Raw genomic sequence first — 12,075 nt, 5'->3', positions numbered from 1 at the left:
ATTAAGAAAACGATAAGAGTTTGCTGCATACATACTGTATATAAAATGTTCCTCTCGACGAGCTCTACATTTTATACATTAAGCTCAAAAATGTCCGACCTTCTGTTCAAAAGTTACACTAACATAATTCTTAAAACTATAGTAACATATGTATATCTTTTTAAAGGTAACAGATATCAACCTTCTATAAACTGGAAAGATGATCAGTAATTCAAGACCTTCAATTTGAGGTCAATGTCAGGCCATGATGAAATTTAATCTTGACCTTCAGAGTGTACTATGACCTTGACCTTGTGACAATTGAAAGGTCAAGTGGTCCTGAGTTGAATGGTGGTAGTCGTATGTCTCTACGACTTCCGGTTCTCAAGTTTGATATTGCATCATATATTTGATAATTCATTGTGACCTTGATGAACTTCGGAATTGTCAAAAAAAAATGTCTCAAATGTTGTCCTTTTACTGCAGATCATTTTTCTTACGACAGATTTGAGATATCTGTTGTCGTTTAAGAGATAATGCAGTTTGAAATTTTGCGAGCGGAGGCATGTATTTCTAAATGAACAACAGCTTTGCGCCTGAAATTTTCAGAAATTAAAGAGTTCAACATGGTTATATGTTTGATCAAATACCAAAAACTTTCAATGAAAAAAAACCCCAAAAAATCAATTTGAAATTTTCATGTTTTGCATTTACTTTGTAAGTTTCATAATTTCTATTTATACAATTGATATTGCACCATTTTTGGCACTTTGCCAAATGGGGTCATTTGATATATCAAATTGAAGGTCTTAACGAGCTCTACTCAAAAATGAAAATGTTAAACCCCTTTTACATCCCAGGGGGAAGGGTGGGGTCATTTAGTGCAAACAATTCAAACTTCTCAGATGGTTAGGTTGTCGCATATCAAATGAAAGTCCATAAAGCGTACATTTCAAATAACAAGTTGACGTCCCCAAAAAATGGGTTGGGTGGGGTCATTGAGTTCAAAAAACATAAATTTTCTTTTAAGATAAGGTTGTTGTATATCAAATGAAAGGTCATAACGTGTACATTTCATATATCAAATTCCTGTTCTCCAAAAACTAGTTGGATGGGGTTATTAAATGCAAAAATCAAACTTTCTAGAAGATGGCGTTGTCGCATATCAAATGAAATATCATCAAGTCTACTTTACATATATCATACTTCCGATCTAGAAAATTAGGTGGATGGGGTCATTAAGTGTAAAAAGCGAAAAGTTTCAGAAGGTATGCTTGTCGTATATCAAATGAAAGGTCGTAAAAAGTACATTACGAAAACATCACTTTTACGGGAAAGACCTTTCAATTGTTTTACAAACAATTGAGATACTAGTTTTTTCTTTTTCTTTTTCTTTTTCTTTTTTTCTTTTTTCTTTTTTTTCTTCCAACATTTTTTTAACATGCCCTCCCCCCGTTTCTGTTAAAGTTATCAAGACCAAATATGGACCATCGGTAGACCTCATCATGAAGTATTACCAGATGACCCTGTTAAGGATTTCATTATCCCCTTTAGAAGTTATCTCCCTTTTATTGGTTTTTTTCGACATGGCCCCCCTCGTTGTTTTTAAAGATAACAAGACTTTATGTGGACAATAGGTAGATCTCATCATGATGTATTACCATATGAGGCTGCATAGGATTTCATCTTCCCTTTTGAGAGTTATATCCCCTTGAAGCAATTTCTTTTATTTGCATTTTTTTTCAAAAGTGTTAGAGATAGAATCAATTTGAATATGGCAGCATGTACAAGAACAAATGGCGTTGTTAATAAACATAAACAATTATTTTGATATTGACCCTTATAAGGAGTTATTTCCCTTTAAAAATTATACACAATTTAAAAAAAAATCTATTTCGGGAACCGGAAGTCGTAGAGACTTGGGACCTTCACCAATAATCTTTAATTCATGTGACCTTTAATTTGAACCCAAGGTCAAAGGTCACAGAGTGCAAAAAAAAATTACGCTGTAATTTCAAGCTTACTTATTAAGAAAACTATAAGAGTTTGCTGCATACATACTGTGTATAAAATGTTCCTCTCGACTAGCTCTACATTTTATACTTTAAGCTCAAAAATGTCAGACCGTCTGTTCAAAAGTTACAACGAGATAATTCTTTAAAGTATAGTTTTGTGTGCATATCTTTTAAAAGGTAACAGATATCAACCTACTATAAACTGCAAAAATGATCAGTATTTTAAGACCTTCAGTTTGAGGTCAATGTTAGGTCATGATGAAATTTTACCTTGACCTTCAAAGTGTACTATGACCTTGACCTCGTGATATTTGAAAGGTCAAGTGGTCCTGAGTTGAATGGTGGTAGTCTCATGTATCTACGACTTCCGGTTTTCAAGTTTGGTATTGCATCATATATTTGATGATTCCATGTGACCTTGATGAACTTTGGAATTGTCCCAAATTTTTATACAATGTTGCCCTTTAACTGCAGATCATTTATCATTTAACAGATTTGAGATATCTATTGTCGTTTTAGAGATAATGCAGTTTGAAATTTTACGAGCGGAGGCATGTATTTCTGAATTAACAACAGGTAACCACCTGAAATTTTCAGAAAGTTAAGAGTTAAACATGGTTATATGTTTGACTAAATACCAAAAACATTCAACGAAAAAAACTCCCAAAAAATCAATTTGAAATTTTCATGTTTTGCATTGACTTTGTGAGTTTCATAAGTTCTATTTATACAATTGATATTGCATCATTTTTGTCACTTTGCCAAATGGGGTCATTTGATATATCAAATTGAAGGTCTTAATAAGCTCTACTCAAAAATGAAAATTCTAAACCCCTTTTTCATTCCAGTGGGAAGGGTAGGGTCATTTAGTGCAAAAAATTCAAACTTCTCAGATGGTTAGGTTGTCGCATATCAAATGAAAGTCCATGAAGCGTACATTTCAAATATCAAATTGACATCCTCAGAAAATGAGTTGGGTGGGGTCATTGAGTGCAAAAAATCAAATTTTCTTTTAAGGTAAGGTTGTTGTATATCAAATGAAAGGTCGTAACGTGTACATTTCAAATATCAGATTCCTGTCCTCAAAAAATGAGTTGGATGGGGTTATTAAGTGCTAAAATCAAACTTTCTAGAACATGGCATTGTCGCATATCAAATGAAAGATCATCAAGTCTACATTACATATATCATACTTCCGATCTCGAAAATTAAGGCGGATGGGGTCATTAAGTGTAAAATGCGAAAAGTTTCAGAAGGTATGCTTGTCGTATATCAAATGAAAGGTCGTACAAAGTACATTACGAAAACATCACTTTAACAGGAAAGACCTTTCAATTGTTTTACAAACAATTGAGATACTAGTTTTTTTTTTTTTTTTCTTTTTTTTCTTCCAACATTTTTTTGGGAATGCCCTCCCCCCGTTTCTGTTCAAGTTATCAAGACCAAATATGGACCATCGATAGACATCATCATGAAGTATTACCACATGACCCTGTTAAGGATTTCATCATCCCCTGTAGAAGTTATCCCCCTTTTATTGGATTTTTTCAACATGCCCCCCCTTCGTTGTTTTTGAAGATATCATGACCTTATTTTGACAATAGGTTGATCTCATCATGATGTACTACCATATGTGACTGCATAGGATTTCATCATCCCCTATGCGAGTTATATCCCCTTGAAGCGATTTCTTTCCTTTGCATTTTTCTCAAAAAGTATTAGAGATAGAATCGATTTGAAAACGGCAACATATACAGGAACTGATGGCAATGTTAATGAACATATAAAATAATTTTGTTATTGACCCTTATAAGGAGTTATTTCTCTTAAAAAAATATACACAATTTTTGAAAAATTGTATTTCGAGAACCCTAAGTCGTAGAGACTTGGGACCTACACCAATAATCTTAAGTTCATGTGACCTTCAATTTGCACCCAAGGTCAAAGGTCACAGAGTGCAAAAAAACTTTACGCTGCAATTTCAAGCTTGCATATTAAGAAAACCATAAGAGTTTGCTGCATACATACTGTGTATAAAATGTTCCTCTCGACGAGCTCTACATTTTATACATTAAGCTCAAAAATGTCCGACTGTCTGTTCAAAAGTTACATTAACATAATTCTTAAAACTATAGTAACATATGTATATCTTTTAAAAGGTAACAGATATCAACCTACTATAAACTGCAAAGATGATCAGTAATTCAAGGCCTTCAATTTGAGGTCAATGTCAGGTCATGATGAAATTTAACCTTGACCTTCAGAGTGTACTATGACCTTGACCTTGTGACATTTGAATTCAAGTGGTCTTGAGTTGAATGGTGGTAGTCCCATGTCTCTACGACTTACGGTTCTCAAGTTTGATATTGCATCATATATTTGATAATTCATTGTGACCTTGATGAACTTTGGAAATGTCCAATTTTTTTTCTAAAATGTTGTCCTTTTACTGTAGATCATTTTTCTTTTAACAAATTTGAGATACCTGTTGTCGTTTAAGAGATAATGCACTTTGAAATTTTGCGAGCGGAGGCATGTATTTCTGAATCAACAACAGGTAACCACCTGAAATTATAAGAAATTGAAGAGTTTAACATGGTTATATGTTTGACCAAATACCAAAAACATTCAATGAAAAAAAAAACCAAAAAATCAATTTGAAATTTTCATGTTTTGCATTGACTTTGTAAGTTTCATAAGTTCTATTTATATAATTGATATTGCATCATTTATGGCACTTTGCCAAATGGGGTCATTTGATATATCAAATTGAAGGTCTTAACCAGCTCTACTCAAAAATGAAAATGTAAAACCCCCTTTTCATCCCAGGGGGAAGGGTGGGGTCATTTAGTGCAAAAAATTAAAACTTCTCAGATGGTTAGGTTGTCGCATATCAAATGAAAGTCCATAAAGCGTACATTTCAAATATCAAATTGACGTCCCCAAAAAATGGGTTGGTTGGGGTCATTGAGTGCAAAAAAATAAATTTTCTTTTAAGATAAGGTTGTTGTATATCAAATGAAAGGTCTTACCGTGTACATTTCAAATATCAGATTCCCGTCCTCAAAACATTAGTTGGATGGGGTTATTAAGTGCAAAATCAAACTTTCTAGAACATGGCGTTGTCGCATATCAAATGAAAGATAATCAAGTCTAGATTACATATATCATACTTCCGATATCAAAAATGTAGGCGGATGGGGTCATTAAGTGTAAAAAGTGAAAATTTTCAGAAAGTATGCTTGTCGTATATCAAATGAAAGCTCTTAAAGAGTACATTACAAAAACATCACTTTTGCAGGAAAGACCTTTCAATTGTTTTACAAACAATTGAGATACTAGTATTCTTTTTATATTTATTTTGCGGTTTTATCTGCATTGATGTTTTTGCAAGATTATTATATTTAGTACTACATAATTTATGAAATCAAATGATGTGCCACACTTCAAATGATAAGGACAGGAATTTTAATATTTCAAGAGATTAAGTCAGATAGCAAATAAATCTAAGTTTCACAGAATGCACAAAATCTTGACAACAAAACCAGAATCAGTCTAATAAAGGTGAAATGTAAACAACAGGTAACTATGGCAACTTTTGCTTGTAAGACTTTCTGAGTAATGAAATACCTTACATGACTTAAGCATATATAGTATCAAACTTCTAAGAAATGAACTGTTTTGTTTATTTTTGTGTCATTGAACTACTATCCATTAAAGTATACCTCATATCTCATTTTATCTGAGGGGCCACTACGGCCAATTGGTCTAAGTAGTTCATCTACAGCAATCATTGGCCTGTCAACATTTAGGTTGTAGGTTGAACCCAGCATAGCAAGTGTTTTAGACTCCGATCTTAATTAATTAGGATTGCTGCCAAAGATCATAGTTCCCTCCAGGCACTCTGGCTTCCGGCACCTATAAAACTGGCCGCCAAATTATAGCCAAGAGTGTTCAAAGTGATGTTAAAGACCAACAATCAATCAATCAATCATCATCTTATCTGAATCTGATTTTAAGTTATTTGAATTTGAAATCTATTCACTCCTACCCATAAAGATGTCAACAGTTGAATTGCATCAGTCTCTATCTTCACTGATGACCCCCAAAGTCACATATCTATTATTTTAATTTACTAGATAAAATATATATTTTGTACAAAATAGGATAGTATGGTTAGTATTTTTTTAACCCTAAAATCTTCAAATATTTATACTCACCATAACCAGCATTGGCTTCTATATTATTGTTTGTGCTATATTCCATTCCCTCAATCGATGCCCTTCTCTCACTGTCAAGGTCACCTTGAGTTCCATCCTGATCGGCCATCTTGTTTTCAGGTTTATCTAAATCCCCTAATGTTTCTATGGCAACATGAATGTCTTTTGATTTTTGAAGGATATCATTTAATGTAGAATCTGCATTTTCTTCCAAATTGTTACCACTATCTGAAAGACAATAGGGAAAAACAATTAATTTTCTTGTATTTTAAGCTCCTTCTATCTACTCTTTGACAAAACATATTTTAGTAGCAACATGTTTCCATGTACCGTAATGCATTTTCCATTCGAAAGACAAGTTGGAAGTAAACACAGTTATCAGACTCAAATGTGTTTAACAGATTTAATAGATTGGGACAGAACACTTTTGTTTGAATATAGAATATAAAATACTTCATTGGATAAGCAAGGTTACCTAACCAAATGAACTGATTCAGAAAGCATTAAAACTAACGACTATGGATGAAATATAAAAATGAAGTAGTTCTTTTCCCTCTTGACTTGTCGCATTATAGTTTTTCAGTTAAACAAAATATTTACTTTGATTTATTTACAGTTCCAGGTCACAGAAAAATAGGCTTTTCTCCAGAAAAAACATCAATCAACTTTAATGTTAGCATCGCTAATACACAGAGATTACTGGTATTTAGTATTGTAAAGTACATCTGATTCAAACAGACCTTGTTTGGTTAAATCAACACATAATGTCATACAATTATTCTTCTTAGACACAACTTCATCAATCTCAACAAAACTTGGCAGAAAAGTTTGTTTTTTAAGAGTTGTCTAGCTCACAAGGATGACGGTGGCAATATTTCTTAGATAATATTGGTTTTATTAGTCTCAATATAGTGCTCTTTCTTGCTTTGAAATGATGAACCATGTTAAAATAAATCAAAATGATTATGTTAAGTATGCAACACTCTTTGAATAATCCTTCATTAGAATAAGGATAGTATTTTCATGTTTTATTTGTCAAAGGAACATTAACAGATATGTTATGTTGATTCACATTCACCAACTTTTTTCTTTACATCAAGTGCCAGGAAGAATTTATTTGTTCGTTTTTTAATTTATAAGATATCCTTTTTCTTGCAGTCATAGAACTTTTGAGTATGATTATTGTACTCAGACTCAGAAATCAACCGATTTAAATACTGAATTTGGTGTTTTGAGCACATATTTTGTACTTTGTTTTTTGACAGAGAGCCTATGTATACAATTACATGCCTTGTAGCAAACTTTGGTCCTGATATGGCATATAGAGTCAATACACGCAGGGTAACTAAATCTAAGGAATCATTTAGATGTAAGCAATAATGATTTGTAAAGACAAAGTTTTCTGACATCCGTTCAACAGTATTCTATGTGTATTATTTTAAATGGGACCACAACAATAACTATTGGAAATTTATTTTTCAATCTTCTAACCAATTTACATGTTATAGAATATTAGAAATTATTATAAGAAATATTAGAACTAACTAGTTTTCTATTTAATACTATATGATTCTTTATATTCATGTCTTTTAAGTACTGTGCAAGAATGACACAGTTTCTGACTTCTAGGAACTACCCTAAAGTGAAACTGACTTTTTGTTTTCTCCCCATGGGTTAAAATTCATCTTTTGGTAGTGTTCACAAAATGTTAAGTAAATAAAATAAAAGGGAGGTCATTATACAATTCACATTTGTACAGTAAACATAATGGTACTTAAAAGCAGCTAAGAAAAATAAATAACACTGGTTCCCTAGGGTAAACAATACTTGAAATAAACCTTTAACACTGACTTGTGATATTTACTCAGATAACTCTATTCTCAAATTAATGGAAAGACCTTTACACAATATACATGTCTTTTTTAACCAAATTATAGGACAGTTCAACTTATTTATGAGTAGTCCGAAAACATATCAGCAAAGAACTGTAAAGATACACTGAACTTAAATGAAGTCAAGAAAAAATAAAAAAACATACAGCTAAGTGTATGATATAGACTACCACTAATCCATCTTCTCCAACTGCCTCAGCAGTCTATTGGTAGTTTGCTCACCTTCAATGTAGGTGGTTGTGGGTTTTGATCCCCAGCCAGATAAAACTTTTAAGACTTTAAAACTGGTATTTGCTGTTTTCTACTATAAATCACTCAGCATTTAAGACTAAGAGCAATGACTGACTGGCTAAGAATCAGAAATACTGTATAGTGGGTTATTTTTGCAGGGTGTAAATTTTCTGCTGATTTTCACGGATAGAACAAAATCGCCAAAATAAATTAAGCCAAAAGTGCACATGCAATGGTATTGTATAAAAGTTTTGAATCCGCCAAAATATTTTGTATACCTTATTCAATGAAAATTGCAAAATTTTACACCAGTGAAAATATGCTGCTATAAGGTATGTTTAAAGGAAGGATGATATATCTTCTTGTGAACTGTCACCCTGTGAGCTTGCAGATAAAAAATCTATGTGTTGGTCTGGTATATCCTAAATTCAAAAACCAATATTTTGTGTTTGCTATATTTTTATAAAGCTGGTTTCCGGAAGGGCCAGCAATTCATAATTGAGATGGCAAGATAATGGACAGAGTACTAGTGTATAAAGTGTTCAACTCTAACCTAACCACATGTTCAAGACAACCATTTGCTTGGACTTAAACAGGCTGACAGTTTTTGAAGGAAAATAGATTTAGTGGGAAATCAATAAATTGAATATAAACTGGTCACTATAAAAACAAGTGAAACTGCGAGCTACTGCTCACTGATGATACCCCCCGCCGCAAGTGGATAATTTTAATAGTGTAAAAATATGTAAGTGTTCGGTAAACAGGGAGTTGTTGAGTGATGAATCTGAAAACGAGTCACACGGTATAGCTGACTGATATAAACCCTGAAACCAAATTTCAGAAATCCTTGTAATGTAGTTCCTGATAAAAATGTGATGAAAATTTTTAACTTGGATGTCATGTGAAAAATGATGTAAGTGTTTGTTAAACAGGAAGTTGTTGAGTGATGAATCTGAAAACGCATCACACGGTATAGCTGACTTATATAAACCCTCAAACCTAATTACAGAAATCATTGTGATGTAGTTCCTGAGAAAGATGCGACAAAAAATATTCATGGGACTGACTGACGGATGGAAAGACAGACGGACAGACAGAGGTTAAACAGTATAACCCCACTTTTTCAAAGCAGGGGTATTATAATAATAAGGAGATGATTGCAAATCAGACAACTATCCACAGAGACCAAAGGATGAGGATGTAAAAACTATGGGACATTCTATAGTCTGCTATCAAATTCTATTGTATGTTGCTCCAGGAATGTTCTCATAATCATAAAAAAACAGCAATCACCATGCATCATTTACACTTGTTAAAAAACTTGACAAAGATAATGAAGGTAGAAAAGGAAAATGTATAAATAAGTTTTTTTAAATCAAAACTTTGTCTTTACATGAAATTAGGTGATGTACAAACATAAGAATTTTGTTCCAATAATTTTTCAACAAACAATTAAAATTAACAAAAATTGATTGTAACAACTTCATAAATAACAGTTCAATAAACTCATTTTTCACGACAAGGTGTTGATTCTTTTAAAAACAAAAGTACAAAAGATAGTAGAAATATTAAATGACATCTCATGGGTATTGCATTCCAATTATAGAAATTCATTTCATTTACAAATCATCAACAATCTCTATAATCATTACATTCTTTTTGTGAAAGATAAAATGTTATTTGTTAACTAGTTATAACAGTTTGTTAAGACAATCAAAATGTCTTCAGAAACTTAAACACAAATAAATTATATGAGCAGATTAAGACACCAAGTCTGATAGTACATTGGCTACCTGGTGCATACTGTAAACTCAGAAATTAATGTGTGCATTGATCATAGCGAATCACTCATTACTGGTAAAGATGCAAGATCTAATTAATGTGATTGCAAAAACTTGGTAAAGGTAAATGATTACTGAAATCATGAATGCAAGTTTTAATTATTGCGAGCAAGATACAGTCACATTTTTGGCAATAACTTCTGAATTAACAGTATTCTAGTACAATGTACATAATTTTTCTTCCAACTAGTGCTACTGATTAATCAAACTGGACTCTACTAGTCCTTCATAACTACCATGTCAAAGGAGTTACTGCTAAACTTGAATTAGCCATCAGGATTATAGAAATTATATGCATGACTTGTCTTACTTATATTAAATACATATAGTACAAAATATTATCCATACCTGTAAGTTGATCTTGTTACTGTAGCAAACTAGAGATTAGCTGCGGAGCCATAGCTCTAATGGTTCTGATAATATTTTTCCACAATTTGCAGAACAGAATCTCTAGTCCTCAAATTGTCAAAAAATATCATAAGAGCTACTATTCCGCAACTATTAATAGAGATCACATCTTATTACTTTTATATTAATTTTTTGGTAAGAGCTTTTACTTTTTCAAATGAGTTTTAACATGTTATTATGAAAATCTTATAATTCTGAAGCAAGAAAAATACACACACACACACACACAAAATCATGATATATGTATGTAATAAAATTAGTGCATACCTGCTTGCTGTTCTGGCCAGTCTGTCTGGCTTTGGATTAAGCCACTATTGTTTTGGTTCATACTGTCGACAAAAGCTTGTATGAGATGTATATCTTCCGCTGCAATATTACAACAATAATTAGAACACAAAGAATTAACATTTGTACAACAATTCCACTTTAGATTTGTTTACATCAGTAGGTTCGATATAAATAAATGAAAGCCAACAAAAGCTTTATTACAATTATTCTGCATCTGTTTATGCAATACTTAAGTGTTAGGAAATTAGGAGGGGCTCTAATTGTTATCTTTTCATGTGCAATTTTACAAATGGATGTGATCCAAATGACAAATAAATCTCTAAATTGAAGACTTCTTATTCTGAAATGCAAGCTCAAATACCTCACATCCCCAATATAATATTGGATATTAATACAAGTCCCTCATTCAAGATTCTGCTGATAATCAAACTTATTTAAGATTTTTGAAGAGGATCTGATGACAAATGGAAGCCCTACCCTGTTTTAATTGTGGGGTATCTTTACAAGTCCCCTTCATAAAAAAAATGCCCCCTAATTACATATGTTTCTGATTATTGAGCTCAATCGAGGTTTTGACTCATCAAAACCTTCAAACAAATCTGAAGAGGATCTGAAGTAACTATCCTGGCCACAAAAAATAATATAGTCCCTCTCCCCAAAAAAATTGTACGAGATTTTAGATTTTTAAAAGTAGAACTTGGGACTAGGCACAAAGTAATTTGCTGGAACCCTGTATCTAAATCCTAACTTTGATGGTCTTCATCCCATTACTATTACCATATGAACAGAATATGCCTGTCCTTTAATGTTCAACATCTGATAGAACTAAAAGGACTGTTGATGACAAGGGTTTTATTTTTAATTCTTTTGTAGTGAATTTGTACACCTGTTTAGATATATTGTTTATATATATATATATATATATATATGCCTGTATATATATATGAGATATCTATGACAATTACCACTTGTGTATTCTCTTGTTGCTAATGATTCACAAGAAAGACTGTAATTATCTGGTTCCCTATGTAACAGTAGGGGGAAATAAAGGTAAATATAACAAATTGTACAACACGAGGGCTTTTTGATGTTTATATGAGTAGATTCTCACAAAAATGTTGTTTCTACTGTCAAAATCTGGTTAATATTAACAGTCATCATGAGATCATGTAAAAATCATGCCATTGGTAAATTTAGTGAC

At 32.2% G+C, this 12,075-nt stretch overlaps 1 protein-coding gene across 12 annotated transcripts in view; it reads right to left on the bottom strand.

Moving 5' to 3' along the window:
• The window catches only part of LOC127735151 (rho guanine nucleotide exchange factor 28-like), a 169,248-nt gene that overhangs the window by 119,201 nt on the left and 37,972 nt on the right, over positions 1-12,075 (bottom strand). For all 12 annotated transcript variants that reach the window (XM_052245235.1, XM_052245240.1, XM_052245244.1 and 9 more), the window contains 2 exons: positions 10,854-10,952; positions 6,215-6,442 (listed from right to left, as the gene is read on the bottom strand). In XM_052245235.1, coding sequence (XP_052101195.1) covers positions 6,215-6,442; positions 10,854-10,952 — 327 coding nt within the window. The remainder of the gene's footprint in view (positions 1-6,214; positions 6,443-10,853; positions 10,953-12,075) is intronic.

The sequence above is a fragment of the Mytilus californianus genome, unplaced genomic scaffold (genome assembly GCF_021869535.1).
Source record: "Mytilus californianus isolate M0D057914Y unplaced genomic scaffold, xbMytCali1.0.p SCAF_3, whole genome shotgun sequence".
Taxonomy (NCBI): Eukaryota; Metazoa; Mollusca; class Bivalvia; order Mytilida; family Mytilidae; genus Mytilus; species Mytilus californianus.
The sequence above is the reverse complement of the archived record's forward strand: the minus strand, read 5'-3'. Positions and strand labels throughout refer to the sequence as shown.